Genomic DNA, 16,943 nt, shown 5'->3' with positions numbered 1-16,943 from the left:
CAGCGCAGTACGGCGCTCCCTCAGTACTGCCCCTCCGACAGTGTGGTGCTCCCTCAGTACCGCCCCTCCGACAGTGCGGCACTCCCTCAGTACCGCCCCTCCGACAGTGCGGTGCTCCCTCAGTACCGCCCCTCCGACAGTGCGGCACTCCCTCAGTACCGCCCCTCCGACAGTGCGGCACTCCCTCAGTACTGCCCCTCCGACAGTGCGCCGCTCCTTCAGTACCGCCCCTCCGACAGTGCGGCGCTCCCTCAGTACTGCCCCTCCGACAGTGCGGCGCTCCCTCAGTACCGCCCCTCCGACAGTGCGGCGCTCCCTCAGTACCGCCCCTCCGACAGTGCGGCGCTCCATCAGCACCGCCCCTCCGACAGTGCGGCGCTCCCTCAGTACCGCCCCTCCGACAGTGCGGCGCTCCATCAGCACCGCCCCTCCGACAGTGCGGCACTCCCTCAGTACCGCCCCTCCGACAGTGCGGCACTCCCTCAGTACTGCCCCTCCGACAGTGCGGCACTCCATCAGTATTGCTCCTCCGACAGTGCAGCGCTCCCTCAGTACTGCCCCTCCGACAGTGCGGCGTTCCCTCAGAACCGCCCCTCCGACAGTGCGGCGCTCCCTCAGTACAGCCCCTCCGACAGTGTGGCGCTCCCTCAGCACTGCCCCTCCGACAGTGCGGCGCTCCCTCAGTACCGCCCCTCCGACAGTGCGGCGCTCCCTCAGCACTGCCCCTCCGACAGTGCGGCACTCCCTCAGTACTGCCCCTCCGACAGTGCAGCGCTCTCTCAGTACTGCACTGAAGTGTCAGCCTAGTTTGTTTATGCTCAAGTCCCTGGGGTGGGACTTGAACCCACATCATCATCATAGGCAGTCCCTCGAAATCAAACATGAAACGACCGGATTATTGTAAAAACCCAACTGGTTCACGAATGCCCTTTAGCGAAGGAAATCTGTCGTCCGTACCCGAGACATTATCTGACTCCAGAACCACAGCCATGTGGTTGACTCTCAAATGGCCACTCAGTTATATTCAAGAAGGTGGCTCACCACCACTTTCTCAAGGGCAATAAATGCCGGCCTTGCCAGCGATGCCTACATCCCGTGAATGAATTAAAAAAAATACAACAGAAATACTCAAGCGGGTCTAGAGAGAGTAGATAGAAACATAGAAAATAGGTGCAGGAGTAGGCCATTCGGCCCTTCGAGCCTGCACCATTCAATATGATCATGGCTGATCCTCTATCTCAACACCATATTCCCGCTGTCTCCCCATACCCCTTGATGCCTTTTGTGTCTAGAAATCTATCTATCTCCCTCTTAAATATATTCAGTGACTTGGCCTCCACAGCCTCCTGTGGTAGAGAATTTCACAGGTTCACCTCCCTCGGAGTGAAAACATTTCTCCTCATCTCGCTCCTAAATTTCCTCCCCCGTATCCTGAGACTGTGTGAGCCCTTGTTCTACACTTCCCAGCCCCGGGGGAAACATCCTCCCCACATCCAGTCTGTCCAACCCCGTCAGAATTTTATACCTTTCAATGAGGTCCCCTCTCATTCTTCGAAACTCCAGTGAATACAGGCCCAGTCGACCCAATCTCTCCTCATACGGCAGTCCTGCCCTCCCAGGAATCAGTCTGGTGAACCTTCGCTGCTCTCCCTCTATGGCAAGTATATCCTTCCTTAGGTAAGGAGACCAAAACTGCTCACAATACTCCAGGTGTGGTCTCACCAAGGCCCTGTATAACTGCAGTAAGACATCCTTGCTCCTGTACTCAAACCCTCTTGCAATGAAGGCCAACATACCATTGGCCTCCCTCACTGCTTGCTGCACCTGCGTGTTTGCTTACAATGACTGGTGTACAGGGACACCCAGGTCCCTCTGTACATCCACACTTCCCGAGCCATCACCATTTAAATAATACTTTGTCCTTGTGTATCTTTTAGAGGGAGAGTGTTCCCATTGGCGGAAGGGTCGAGAACCAGACGAAGTCAGATTTAAGGCGAATGGCAAAAGGACCGAAGGCAACATTAGAAAAAAACCTTGTTTTACACAGCGAGTGGTTAGGATCTGGTATGCATTGCCTGAAAGGGAGACAGACTCAATCGTGGCTTTCCGAAGGGAATTGGATAAGTACCCAAAGGAAGGACATTTGCAAGGCTATAGGGAAAGGGCGGGGGGGGGGGGGGGGGGCAGAGGGGGAGTGGGACTAGCTGAAGTGCTCTTGCAGAGAGCCGGCATGGGCCCATTGGCCTCCTTCTGTGCTGTAACCATTCTATGACGATTCTACGTCTGGCAGCCATCTGTGGAGAGAATGAAACAGAGTTAACGTTTCAGGTCGATGACCTCTCATCAGAACTGGAGAAAGTTAGAGATGTGACAGGTATTAAGCAAGTGCAGAGGCAGGGAAAGGGAGGGAGGGGAGGAAAGAACAGAAGGGAAGGTCTGTGATAGGGTGGAAGGCAGGGGAAATTAAATGACTAAAGGGACGAGGGTGCGAGATGGTAATGGGACAAGAAAAGAAACAAAAGATCGAGAGATTGAGTAGGTTGGGCCTCTACTCATTGGAATTCAGAAGAATGAGAGGTGACCTTATCGAGATGTATAAGATTATGAGGGGGCTTGACAAGGTGGATGCAGAGAGGATGTTCCCACTGATGGGGGAGACTAGAACTAGGGGGCATGGTCTTAGAATAAGGGGCCGCCCATTTAAAACTGAGATGAGGAGGAATTTCTTCTCTCAGAGGGTTGTAAATCTGTGGAATTCTCTGCCCCAGAGAGCTGTGGAGGCTGGGACATTGAATATATTTAAGGTGGAGATAGACAGATGTTTGAGCGATAAGGGAGTGAAGGGTTATGGGGAGCGGGCGGGGAAGTGGAGCTGAGTCCATGATCGGATCAGCCATGATGGTATTAAATGGCGGAGCAGTCTCGAGGGGCCGTATGGCCGACTCCTGCTCCTATTTCTTATGTTTTTATGTAAGAGGGTTGGGGGCGATGACGCAGCCCTGTTTGACCCCGGTCCGGACGTGGATTGGGTCTGTGGTGGAACCGTTGGTCAGGATCGCGGCCTGCATATCATCGTGGAGCAGGCGGAGGATGGTGACAAACGTTTGGAGGCAGTTGAAACGGAAGAGGACGCAGCATCATATCACCATCATCATCATCGGCAGTCCCTCGGAATCGAGGAAGACTTGCTTCCACTCTAAACACGAGTCCTTAGGTGGCTAAACAGTCCAATACGGGAACCACAGTCCCTGTCACAGGTGGGACAGACAGACGTTGAGGGAAGGGGAGGGTGGGACTGGTTTGCCGCACGCTCCTTCCGCTGCCTGCGCTTGGTTTCTGCACGCTCTCGGTGACGAGACTCGAGGTGCTCAGCGCCCTCCCGGATGCACTCCCTCCACTTAGGGCGGACTGGTCTTTGGGCCGGGGACTCCCAGGTGTCGGTGGGGATGTTGCACTTTATCAGGGAGGCTTTGAGGGTGGTCCCTTGTAACGTTTCCTCTGCCCACCTTTGGCCCGTTTGCCATGAAGAAGTTCCGAGTAGTTGCTTTGGGATTTTCGTGTCTGGCATGAGAACAATGTGGCCCTGCCCAGCGGAGCTGGTCGAGTGTGGTCAGTGCTTCGATGCTGGGGATGTTGGCCTGGTCGAGGACGCTAACGTTGGTGCGTCTGTCCTCCCGGGGGATTTGCAGGATCTTGCGGAGACATCGTTGGTGGTATTTCTCCAGCGACTTGAGATGTCTGCTGTACATGGTCCGTGTCTCTGAGCCACACAGGAGGGCGGGTATCACTACAGCCCTGTAGACCACGAGCTTTGTGGCAGATTTGAGGGCCTGGTCTTCGAACACTCTCTTCCTCAGGCGGCCGAAGGCTGCACTGGGGCACTGGAGGCGGTGTTGGATCTCGTCATCAATGTCTGCTCTTGTTGATAAGAGGCTCCCGAGGTATGGGAAATGGTCCACGTTGTCCAGGGCCGCGCTGTGGATCGCGATGACTGGGGGGCAGTGCTGTGCGGCGAGGACAGGCTGGTGGAGGATCTTTGTCTTACGGATGTTTAGCATAAGGTCCGTGCTTTCATACGCCTCAGTAAATACGTTGACTATGTCCTGGAGTTCAGCCTTTGAATGTGCGCAGACGCAGGCGTCGTCCGCGTATTGTAGCTCAACGACAGAGGTTGGGGTGGTCTTGGACCTGGCCTGGAGGCGGCGTGGGTGTAACAGCTTCCCACTGGTTCTGTAGTTTAGTTCCACTCCAGTGGGCAGGTTGCCGACTGTGGGGTAGAGCTTGGCGGCGAGGAAGTCCCTCGCAGTTAAGTGTCAAAGGCTTTTGTACGTTCAAAGAAGGCCATGTACAAGGGTTGGTGCTGTTCCCTGCATTTATCTTGCAGTTGTCGCGCCGTGAAGATCATGTCCGCTATACTGCATAGTGGACGGGATCCATACTGTGACTCCGGGATGTGTCTGACACCGCCCCCTTTACCTGGGGACAGGTGGCCATGACCCCGCCCCCTTTACCTGGGGACAGGTGGCCCTGACCCCACCCCCTTTACCTTGGACAGGTGGCCCTGACCCCGCCCCCTTTACCTGGGGACAGGTGGCCCTGACCCCGCCCCCTTTACCTGGGGACAGGTGGCCATGACCCCGCCCCCTTTACCTGGGGACAGGTGGCCCTGACACCGCCCCCTTTACCTGGGGACAGGTGGCCCTGACCCCGCCCCCTTTACCTGGGGACAGGTGGCCCTGACCCCGCCCCCTTTACCTTGGACAGGTGGCACTGACCCCGCCCCCTTTACCTTGGACAGGTGGCCCTGACCCCGCCCCCTTTACCTGGGGACAGGTGGCCCTGACCCCGCCCCCTTTACCTGGGGACAGGTGGCCATGAACCGCCCCCTTTACCTGGGGACAGGTGGCCATGACCCCGCCCCATTTACCTGGGGACAGGTGGCCATGACCCCGCCCCCTTTACCTTGGACAGGTGTCCCTGACGCCGCCCCCTTTACCTGGGGACAGGTGGCCCTGACCCCGCCCCCTTTACCTGGGGACAGGTGGCCCTGACCCCGCCCCCTTTACGTGGGGACAGGTGGCCCTGACACCGCCCCCTTTACCTGGGGACAGGTGGCCCTGACCCCGCCCCCTTTACCTTGGACAGGTGGTCCTGACCCCGCCCCCTTTACCTGGGGACAGGTGGCCCTGACCCCACCCCCTTTACCTGGGGACAGGTGGCCATGAACCGCCCCCTTTACCTGGGGACAGGTGGCCATGACCCCGCCCCCTTTACCTGGGGACAGGTGGCCATGACCCCGCCCCCTTTACCTTGGACAGGTGTCCCTGACGCCGCCCCCTTTACCTGGGGACAGGTGGCCCTGACCCCGCCCCCTTTACCTGGGGACAGGTGGCCATGACCCCGCCCCCTTTACCCGGGGACAGGTGGCCCTGACGCCGCCCCCTTTACCTGGGGACAGGTGGCCATGACCCCGCCCCCTTTACCCATGGACAGGTGTCCCTGACCTCGTCCGCTTTACCATCCAAGATTTATTTGGGCTTGCAAACACAGTCATCATCATCATCGTAGGCGGTCGCTTGGAATCGAGGAAGACTTGCTTCCACTCTAAACACGAGTCCTTAGGTGGCTGAACAGTCCAATACGGGAACCACAGTCCCTGTCACAGGTGGGACAGATAGACGTTGAGGGAAGGGGAGGGTGGGACTGGTTTGCCGCACGCTCCTTCCGCTGCCTGCGCTTGGTTTCTGCACGCTCTCGGTGACGAGACTCGAGGTGCTCAGCGCCCTCCCGGATGCACTTCCTCCACTTAGGGCGGACTGGTCTTTGGGCCAGGGGCTCCCAGGTGTCGGTGGGGATGTTGCACTTTATCAGGGAGGCTTTGAGGGTGGTCCCTTGTAACGTTTCCTCTGCCCACCTTTGACTCGTTTGCCGTGAAGGAGTTCTGAGTAGAGCGCTTGCTTTGGGAGTCTCGTGTCTGGGGCATGCGGACAATGTGGCCCTGCCCAGCGGAGCTGGTCGAGTGTGGTCAGTGCTTTGATGCTGGGGATGTTGGCCTGGTCAAGGACGCTAACGTTGGTGCGTCTGTCCTCCCGGGGGATTTGCCGGATCTTGCGGAGACATCATTGGTGGTATTTCCCCAGCGACTTGAGGTGTCTACTGTACATGGTCCATGTCTCTGAGCCATACAGGAGGGCGGTTATAACTACAGCCCTGTAGAGCATGAGCTTGTTGGTGGATTTGAGGGCCTGGGCTTCGATCACTCTCTTCCTCAGGCGGCCGAAGGCTGCACTGGCGCACTGGAGGCGATGTTGGATCTCGGCGACGATGCCTGCTCTTGTTGATGGGAAACTCCCGAGATATGGGAAATGGTCCACGTTGTCCAGGGCCGTGCCGTGGATCTTGATGACTGGGGGGCAGTGCTGTGCGGAGAGGACAGGCTGGTGGAGGACCTTTGTCTTACGGATTGTTTAGCGTGAGGCCCGTGCTTTCGTACGCCTCAATGAATACATCGACTATATCCTGGAGTTCAGCCTCTGTATGTGCGCAGACGCAGGCATCGTCCGCGTACTGTAGCTCGACGACAGAGGTTGGGGTGATCTTGGACCTGGCCTGGAGAGGGCGAAGGTTGAACAGGTTCCCACTGGTTCTGTCGTTTAGTTCCACTCCAGCGGGGAGCTTGTTGAGTGTGAGGTGGTGCATGGCAGCGAGGGAGATTGAGAAGAGGGTTGGGGCGATGACACAGCCCTGTTTGACCCCGGTCTGGACGTGGATTGGGTCTGTGATGGATCCGCTGGTCAGGATCATGGCCTGCATGTCATCGTGGGGCAGGCAGAAGATGGCGACGAACCTTTGGGGGCATCCGATACGGAGGAGGGCGCTCCATAGACCCTCGCAGTTGACAGTGTCAAAGGCCTTTGTAAGGTTGAAGAAGGCCATGTATAAGGGCTGGCGCTGCTCCCTGCATTTTTCCTACAGCTGTCGCGCTGCAAAGATCATGTCCGTTGTGCTCCGGAGGGGACGAAATCCACACTGTGACTCCGGGAGGAGCTCCTCGGCCACCGGGAGAAGACGGTTGAGGAGGACTCTAGCGACAACTTTCCCAGTGGTTGATAGCAGGGAGATTCCCCTGTAGTTGCCGCAGTCGGACTTGTCCCCTTTATTAAAGATGGTCACGATCACTGCATCTCTGAGATCTCCCGGCGTGCTCTCCTCCCTCCAGATGAGAGAGATGAGGTCGTGTATTCGCGCCAGCAGCGCCTCTCCGCCATACTTTAGCGCCCCAGCAGGGATTCCATCCGCACCCGTAGCCGTGTTGTTCTGAAGCTGTCAAGGCCACCTACGGGCCCAGGCACCCAAGACCCCACCCCGCTGCTGGCCAAGAATGGGCAAACACTCAAGGCCAACGAGGCTGGAAGGAGCACTTGGAAGATCTCCTCAATCGAGACCCTGCCTTTGATTCGAGTGTTCGCCACTCCATGCCACAGCATGCGAGCCGCCACCACCTCCGCAAGCGCAGTAACACGTGATCCAAATCATGGGCCTCGCCCCCTTTAGCCTGTCGCTGGTACACAGCACTGGAACACGTGGTACACACGTGTGGTACACATGGGCCTCGCCCCCTTTAGTGTGGTCGACGGTACGCAGCACTGGAACACACGTGTGGTACACATGGGACTCGCCCCCTTTAGCCTATCGACGGTACGCAGCACTGAAACACATGGTACACACGTGTGGTACACATGGGACTCGCCCCCTTTAGCCTGTCGACGGTACGAAGCACTGGAACACGTGGCACATACGTGTGGTACACATGGGCCTCGCCCCCTTTAGCGTGGTTGACGGTACGCAGCACTGGAACACACGTGTGGTACACATGGGCCTCGCCCCCTTTAGCGTGGTCGACGGTATGCAGCACTGGAACACATGGTACACACGTGTGGTACACCTGGGCCTCGCCCCCTTTAGCGTGGTCGACGGTACGCAGCACTGGAACACACACGTGTGGTACACATGGGCCTCGCCCCCTTTAGCTTGTCGACCGTACGCAGCACTGGAACACACACGTGTGGTACACATGGGCCTCGCCCCCTTTAGCTTGTCGACCGTACGCAGCACTGGAACACACACGTGTGGGACACATGGGCCTCGCCCCCTTTAGCGTGGTCGACGGTACGCAGCACTGGTACACACACGTGTGGTACACCTGGGCCTCGCCTCCTTTAGCTTGTCGACCGTACGCAGCACTGGTACACACACGTGTGGTACACCTGGGCCTCGCCCCCTTTAGCTTGTCGACCGTACGCAGCACTGGAACACACACGTGTGGGACACATGGGCCTCGCCCCCTTTAGCTTGTCGACGGTACGCAGCACTGGAACACACACGTGTGGTACACCTGGGCCTCGCCCCCTTTAGCGTGGTCGACCGTACGCAGCACTGGTACACACACGTGTGGTACACCTGGGCCTCGCCCCCTTTAGCGTGGTCGACCGTACGCAGCACTGGAACACACACGTGTGGTACACCTGGGCCTCGCCCCCTTTAGCGTGGTCGACCGTACGCAGCACTGGTACACACACGTGTGGTACACCTGGGCCTCGCCCCCTTTAGCGTGGTCGACCGTACGCAGCACTGGTACACACACGTGTGGTACACTTGGGCCTCGCCCCCTTTAGCGTGGTCGACCGTACGCAGCACTGGTACACACACGTGTGGTACACCTGGGCCTCGCCCCCTTTAGCGTGGTCGACGGTACGCAGCACTGGAACACACACGTGTGGTACACATGGGCCTCGCCCCCTTTAGTGTGGTCGACGGTACGCAGCACTGGTACACACACACACACGTGTGGGCCCTCGCCTCCCATTCTTCCCGCCCTCAATTTCTGGCTTGCAAAGCACAGCTATCACGTGGCACCGATCACGTGTGGGCCCCGGCCCCTCCCCTCCCTTTAGCCTTGAGCCCAGTCGGCGGTGGGGCTGCAGCGTAAACACGTGACCCAGCCTTGGTCGCCCTCTCCCTCGAACTTGTGGCTGGCCAGCGGCAGAGTATCACGTGGGTGCAAACCCTGGGGCCCCGCCCCCTCCCCCTGTGACAGGCACCTCCGGTTCAGAGTTCACTCACACACACACACACACACACCCTCCGATCGGCTGGAAGTCATTTTCCTTTTCTTTTTTTTTTTACACACACACTCACTCACTCACAAGAAGAATATTATAAAAGCCGGAGCAGGAGGAGAGGAGGAGGGAGGGGGAAAGAAAAAGGAAAACAAAACAACCCTCCCTTCCTTCCCCGGCTCCCTTTCTGGCCTGCGGAGAGAGAAGAGGCGGCGGCGCTCGGCGCTCGGCGGGTCGGCGGGCCGGCCGCCCACACCCCTGCTCCCTCAGAGCCCGGCCCGGCCTGGCCTGGCCCGGCGGGCGGGCAGGGAATGGGGCGGCGGCGGCCGGGATGTGGCATGAGGTAATAACTCGGGGAGCGGGGGGACCGGGGGGTGAAGTTTGTCTCTCGCGGGCTGCCCGCAATCTTTCTTCTCCTTCCCCTTCCCCTTCCCCTTCTCCTCCTTCTCTTTCTCTTTCTCCTTCTCCTTCTCTCGGAAACAAGCTTCCACAGCGTTCCACAATGTTCTCGACACTTCCAGAATGTTGAGGTTCTAGAGTGTTCTAGCAGCTTCCAGAATGTTCAGGGTCAACAATGTTGGGGTTCCAGAATGTTCTAGCAGCTTCCCGGATGTTGAGGTTCCAGAATGTTCTAGCAGCTTCCTGGATGTTGGGGTTCCAGAATGTTCTAGCAGCTTCCTGGATGTTGGGGTTCCAGAATGTTCTAGCAGCTTCCTGGATGTTGGGGTTCCAGAATGTTCTAGCAGCTTCCTGGATGTTGGGGTTCCAGAATGTTCTAGCAGCTTCCTGGATGTTGGGGTTCCAGAATGTTCTAGCAGCTTCCTGGATGTTGGGGTTCCAGAATGTTCTAGCAGCTTCCTGGATGTTGGGGTTCCAGAATGTTCTAGCAGCTTCCTGGATGTTGAGGTTCCAGAATGTTCTAGCAGCTTCCTGGATGTTGGGGTTCCAGAATGTTCTAGCAGCTTCCTGGATGTTGGGGTTCCAGAATGTTCTAGCAGCTTCCCGCATGTTGGGGTTCCAGAATGTTCTAGCAGCTTCCTGGATGTTGGGGTTCCAGAATGTTCTAGCAGCTTCCCGCATGTTGGGGTTCCAGAATGTTCTAGCAGCTTCCCGCATGTTGGGGTTCCAGAATGTTCTAGCAGCTTCCCGCATGTTGGGGTTCCAGAATGTTCTAGCAGCTTCCCGCATGTTGGGGTTCCAGAATGTTCTAGCAGCTTCCCGCATGTTGGGGTTCCAGATTGTTCTAGCAGCTTCCTGGATGTTCAGGTTCCAGAATGTTTTAGCAGCTTCCCGCATGTTGGGGTTCCAGAATGTTCTAGCAGCTTCCCGCATGTTGGGGTTCCAGAATGTTCTAGCAGCTTCCCGCATGTTGGGGTTCCAGAATGTTCTAGCAGCTTCCCGCATGTTGTTCCAGAATGTTCTAGCAGCTTCCCGCATGTTGGGGTTCCAGAATGTTCTAGCAGCTTCCCGCATGTTGCCGTTCCAGAATGTTCTAGCAGCTTCCCGCATGTTGGGGTTCCAGAATGTTCTAGCAGCTTCCCGCATGTTGGGGTTCCAGAATGTTCTAGCAGCTTCCCGCATGTTGGGGTTCCAGAATGTTCTAGCAGCTTCCCGCATGTTGGGGTTCCAGAATGTTCTAGCAGCTTCCCGCATGTTGGGGTTCCAGAATGTTTTAGCAGCTTCCTGAATGTTCAGGGTCAGCAATGTTGAGGTTCCAGAATGTTCTAGCATCTTCCTGAATGTTGGGGTTCCAGAATGTTCTAGCATCTCCCCAAATGTTGAGGTTCCAGAATGTTCTAGCATCTCCCCAAATGTTGAGGTTCCAGAATGTTCTAGCATCTCCCCAAATGTTGAGGTTCCAGAATGTTCTAGCATCTTCCTGAATGTTGAGGTTCCAGAATGTTCTAGCATCTTCCTGAATGTTGAGGTTCCAGAATGTTCTAGCATCTTCCCAAATGTTGAGGTTCCAGAATGTTCTAGCATCTCCCCAAATGTTGAGGTTCCAGAATGTTCTAGCATCTTCCCGGATGTTGAGGTTCCAGAATGTTTCTTAATCTTCCAGAATATTTGAGCATCTTCCCGAATGTTGAGGTTCCAGAATGTTCTAGCATCTTCCTGAATGTTGACGTTCCAGAATGTTTCTGAATCTTCCAGAATGTTCTAGCAGCTTCCCCGAATGTTGAGGTTCCAGAATGCCCCCTCCCCCTCTAGAAAGTTCCAGCGGCTTCCAGAATCGTCCAAAATGTTGAGCTGCCAGGATGTTTCCAGGATGTTGAAGTTCGAGCAGTTTCCCGGATGTTGATGTTCCAGAATCGCCCCCCTCAGGGAGGTTCCAGGCGCCTGTCAGTAGATCGGCAGGTTTTATTCTGGGGTTGGTGGAGCTGCTGATAAAAGGAGGGTCGAGGGTCTCTCACCAGCTCCCCCTCCCTCCCACCGATACTGCCACTACCCTAGGGAGGTGAGGGGTGTTTTTGGGGACTGGGGCAGTGGGGTAATAACCCCCTCCATCCCCCTGTACCCAAGCCCACTGAGTTCGTGTCCGCCCTCACTCCACCGCATGGCTCAAACCCTGGGCTCGGTCATTCTCCAAATTCACTGTGGTTTCTGTCACTCTACATCCATCTCGTCACTATTGTGTTTATTGTCCCGGTCCCCCTCTGTCCACCCAGCCACTCTTGTATTTATTGTCATGGGTTATTTATTTGTCATTCCACCTGCTTAAATGGTTTTTTAAAAATTAATCTGTGGCGCTCCCTCAGTACTGCCCCTGCGACAGTGCGGTGCTCCCTCAGTACTGCCCCTGTGACAGTACGGCACTCCCTCAGTACTGCCCCTCCGACAGTGCGGTGCTCCCTCAATACTGCCCCTCCGACAGTGCGGGGCTCCCTCAGTACTGCCCCTCCGACAGTGCGGCGCTCCCTCAGTACTGCCCCTCCGACAGTGCGGTGCTCCCTCAGTACTGCCCCTGTGACAGTACGGAACTCCCTCAGTACTGCCCCTCCGACAGTGCGGCGCTCCCTCAGTACTGCCCCTCCGACAGTGTGGTGCTCCCTCAGTACTGCCCCTGCGACAGTGCGGGGCTCCCTCAGTACTGCCCCTGTGACAGTGCGGTGCTCCCTCAGTACTGCCCCTCCGACAGTGCGGTGCTCCCTCAGTACTGCCCCTCCGACAGTGCGGTGCTCCCTCAGTACTGCCCCTCCGACAGTGCGGTGCTCCCTCAGTACTGCCCCTCCGACAGTGCGGTGCTCCCTCAGTACTGCCCCTCCGACAGTGCGGTGCTCCCTCAGTACTGCCCCTCCGACAGTGCGGTGCTCCCTCAGTACTGCCCCTCCGACAGTGCGGTGCTCCCTCAGTACTGCCCCTCCGACAGTGCGGTGCTCCCTCAGTACTGCCCCTCCGACAGTGCGGGGCTCCCTCAGTACTGCCCCTCCGACAGTGCGGCGCTCCCTCAGTACTGCCCCTCCGACAGTGCGGCGCTCCCTCAGTACTGCCCCTCCGACAGTGCGGCGCTCCCTCAGTACTGCCCCTCCGACAGTGCGGCGCTCCCTCAGTACTGCCCCTCCGACAGTGCGGCACTCCCTCAGTACTGCCCCTCCGACAGTGCGACGCTGGAGTGTCAGCCTCGATTTTTGTGCTCAAGTCTCTAGACTGGGACTTGTATCCACAAGCTTGTGACTCAGTGAGAGAGAGTGTGCTACCCACTGAGTCACTGGCTGACTCTCATTTATAATGTGTACTTTCTGCTGATGAACTGTCGATTAACGTCCGATAGTGTGGATGCAATCTCTGAGAGGGGAGGGAAGCTGGCAGGGACCTGCCGTTGAATAGGTGCTAATCTAACCCTGTCTGGTTTGTGCTGAGTCAGTCCAGCGTAGGGACAGAAGAAGGCCCTTGAGCCTGTTCTGCCATTCAGTGAGATCATGGCTGTTCTGCGATCTAGCTCCATCTACCCTCCCTTACCCCGTATACCTTAATACCTTCGGTTAACAGAAATCTCTAAACCTAAGTAGAACTTAGGGACAGGTGACCCAAAGCTTGGTCAAAGAAGTAGGTTTTAAGGAGCATCTTGAAGGAGGAGAGAGAGAGGCGGAGAGGTTCATGGAGGGTGTTCCAGAGCTTGGGGCCCAGGCAACAGAAGGCACGGCCACCGATGGTGGAGCGATTATAATCAGGGATGTTCAGGAGGGCAGAATTAGAGGCAGCAGGGTTTTGAATCCCCTCCAGCACTCTCTGTGAATATTTGCTTGTGGTATAGGGATGTTTGAACTTGAGTGCCATCATTATTCTTGCGCTCTCTTTCTTTTTCAGCCCCCAGCTGTAGCCGCTCTCCACGGGACCGACTGGCCCAGTGACTGTGCCCCGCAGTGGGAAACCGGCCGGAATGGATCCACAGTGGCTGGTCTGCCTCCCCCGCGGTGCACGGGACGTGCCGGCAGATCTCGGAGGCAAGACGCTGAGCTGGATGGGCGCTCTCCCCCGGGGTCAATAGCAACATGACGCCCAGGTGCCGCTGACCTTCTTGCTTGGGTCTCCGAACGAAGAAATTGCAAAATGAATGGCGGGAAGGAATGCAGCAGAGACAGAGGAGGAGGGCCGGCGGCCATGCAGATTCCCGTTGGCTGGGATCGAAGACTCGAAGAGCAGAGGGTGGCTTATATCAGGTTCGTTGAGACTTGGTCGTTAACAATGCTGATCGTACAAAAAGCGGAGTCCCATGATCATGGAATTATACAACAACAACAACTTGTGCCTTTAACGTAGTGAAGCGTCCCAGGGCGCTCCACAGGAGTATTATGAGATTGACACCGAGCCGCGCAGGTGACACAAAGCTTGGTCAAAGAGGTAGATTTTAAGGAGGAAAGAGAGGTGGAGAGGTTTAGGGAGGGAGTTCCAGAGCTTGGGGCCCAGGCAACAGAAGGCACGGCCACCGATGGTGGAGCGATTATAATCAGGGATGCTCAAGAGGGCAGAATTAGAGGAGTGCAGACATCATTGGGGGGGGGGTTGTGGGGGCTGGAGGTGGTTACAGAGATAGGGAGGGGTATAGAGGCTGGAGGAGGTTACAGAGATAGGGAGGGGTGTAGGGGGCTGGAGGAGATTAGAGATAGGGAGGAGTGTAGGGGCTGGAGGAGATTAGAGATAGGGAGGAGTGTAGGGGCTGGAGGAGGTTACAGAGATAGTGAGGGGTGTAGGGGCTGGAGGGGTTACAGAGATAGGGAGGAGTGTAGGGGCTGGAGGAGGTTACAGAGATAGGGAGGGGTGTAGGGACTGGAAGGGGTTACAGAGATAGGGAGGGGTGTAGGGGCTGGAGGTGGTTACAGAGATAGGGAGGGGTGTAGGGGCTGGAGGAGGTTACAGAGATAGGGAGGGGTGTAAGGGCTGGAGGAGGTTACAGAGATAGGGAGGGGTGTAGGGACTGGAGGAGATTACAGAGATAGGGAGGGGTGTCGGGGCTGGAGGAGGTTACAGAGATAGGGAGGGGTACAGAGGCTGGAGGAGGTTAGAGATAGGGAGGGGTGTAGGGGGCTGGAGGAGGTTGCAGAGATAGGGAGGGGTGTAGGGGCTGGAGGAGGTTACAGGGATAGGGAGGGGTGAGGAGGCCATGGAGGGATTTGAAAACAAGGAATTGAATTTTGAAATCAAGGCATTGCTTAACCGGGAGCCAATGTAGGTCAGCGAGCACAGGGGGTGATGGGTGAGTGGGACTGGGTGTGAGTTAGGACACGGGGTCAGTGAGCACAGGGGGTGATGGGTGAGTGGGACTCGGTGCGAGTTAGGACACGGGGTCAGTGAGCACAGGGGGTGATGGGTGAGTGGGACTCAGTGCGAGTTAGGACACGGGGGCAGTGAGCACAGGGGGTGATGGGTGAGTGGGACTCGGTGCAAGTTAGGACACGGGGCAGCGAGCACAGGGGGTGATGGGTGAGTGGGACTCGGTGCAAGTTAGGACACGGGGCAGCGAGCACAGGGGGTGATGGGTGAGTGGGACTCGGTGCGAGTTAGGACACGGGGCAGTGAGCACAGGGGGTGATGGGTGAGTGGGACTCGGTGCAAGTTAGGACACGGGGCAGCGAGCACAGGGGGTGATGGGTGAGTGGGACTCGGTGCGAGTTAGGACACGGGGTCAGCGAGCACAGGGGGTGATGGGTGAGAGGGACTGGGTGCGAGTTAGGACACGGGGTCAGCGAGCACAGGGGGTGATGGGTGAGCGGGACTCTGCGAGTTAGGACACGGTGGTGGGGGGGGGGGGGGGGTGGCAGCCGAGTTTTGGATCACCTCTAGTTTCATCATCATCTCTCGTAGTCCCTCGGAGCCGAGGAAGACTTGCTTCCACTCCTAAAATGAGTTTTTTGGTGGCTGAACAGTCCAATACGAGAGCCGCAGACCCTGTCACAGGTGGGACAGACATTCGTCGGATGAAGTGGTGGGGGGGACTGATTTACCACACACTCCTTCCGCTGGCTGCGCCTGACCTCTTCACGCTCGCAGCGTTGAGATTTGAAGAGCTCAGCGCCCTCCCAGATGCACTTCCTCCACCTAGGGCTGTCTTTGGCCCAGGGACTCCCAGGTGTCAGTGGGGATGCCGCACTTTATCAGGGAGGCTTTGAGGGTGTCCTTATAACGTTTCCGCTGCGCACCTTTGGCTCATTTGCCATGAAGGAGCACCGCGTAGTGCAATTGCTTGGGGAATCTCGTGTCTGGCATGCGAACTATGCGGCCTGCCCAGCGGAGCTGATCGAGTGTGGTCAGTGCTTCAATGCTGGGGATGTTGGTCTGGTCGAGGACACTGATGTTGGTACGTCTGTCCTCCCAGAGGATTTGCGGGATCTTGCGGAGACATTGTTGGTGCTGTAACTCCAGTGACCTCTAGTTTACGTCGGGTAGAATGTGGGAGGCCAGTGGAGTGCGTTGAAATGGTCAAGTCTGGAGGTAACAAAGGCACGGATGAGGGCTTCAGCAGCAGATGAGCTGAGGCAGGTGGGGCGGAGACGGGCGAAGACAGAACAGAACAGTACAGCACAGCACAGAAGGAGGCCAGTCAGCCCATCGAGTCTGCGCCGGTTCTTTCAAAGAGCAGTTAGTCCCATTCCCCACCCCTCCCCTTTCTCCATATCGCCGCAGTTGTTTTCTCGCCCAGTCCCTTTTGAAGGCTACTATTGAATCTGTTTGCGCCACCCTATCAGGCAGCACATTCCAGATCCTGACCACTTGTTGTGAGAGAGAGATTTTATTCTTGTCGCCTCTGGTTCTTTTGCGAAGCTGTGCCCTTTGGTTACCGACCTATCCGCCATTGGAAACATTTACTCTTTATTTACCTTTGTGATTTTGAACACCTTGATCAAATCTCCTCTTGGCCTTCTCTGCTCCAGGGAGAGCAACCCCAGCTTCTCCAGTCTCCCCACGTACCTGAAGTCCCTCATCCCCTGGAACCATTCTGGTACATCTGTGTTTTAGTTTTGCATGAAAGAAAGATAGATTTGCATTTCACATCTATCGGACATCCAAAGCACTTTCCAGCCAACAAAGTACTTTATGAAGTGTAGTCACTGTTGTAATGTAGGATAATTGGACAAATATCGTTCTGGGAATCTATCTGGGATATAAACAAAGAGAAATCAATTTCACTACAGATAGGTGTGAGGTGGGGCATTTTAGTAGTTTAGAATAAGGAGGCCACATACTTCTGGGAAAATAAGTGTCTAAATGGGGTAGCGGGACAGAGGGACTTGTGGGTAAAGATTCACAAATCATTAAATGTAGCGATGCAGGTTAATAAAGCCATTAAATAAAAGCAAACAAAAGCACTGTGGTTCATTTCTGGAC

At 56.5% G+C, this 16,943-nt stretch overlaps 1 protein-coding gene across 1 annotated transcript in view; it reads left to right on the top strand.

The window, feature by feature from the left end:
* The first annotated feature begins 9,098 nt into the window (after positions 1 to 9,098).
* LOC139241026 (methyl-CpG-binding domain protein 5-like) overlaps positions 9,099 to 16,943 on the top strand; it is a 35,594-nt gene continuing 27,749 nt past the window's right edge. The window contains exons 1-2 of the mRNA XM_070869741.1: positions 9,099 to 9,462; positions 13,428 to 13,780. Of these exons, the coding sequence (XP_070725842.1) occupies positions 13,671 to 13,780 (110 nt within the window). The 5' untranslated portion in view covers positions 9,099 to 9,462; positions 13,428 to 13,670. The remainder of the gene's footprint in view (positions 9,463 to 13,427; positions 13,781 to 16,943) is intronic.

The sequence above is a fragment of the Pristiophorus japonicus genome, chromosome X (genome assembly GCF_044704955.1).
Source record: "Pristiophorus japonicus isolate sPriJap1 chromosome X, sPriJap1.hap1, whole genome shotgun sequence".
Classification (NCBI taxonomy): Eukaryota; Metazoa; Chordata; class Chondrichthyes; family Pristiophoridae; genus Pristiophorus; species Pristiophorus japonicus.
This window is presented reverse-complemented; position numbering and strand designations above follow the sequence as displayed.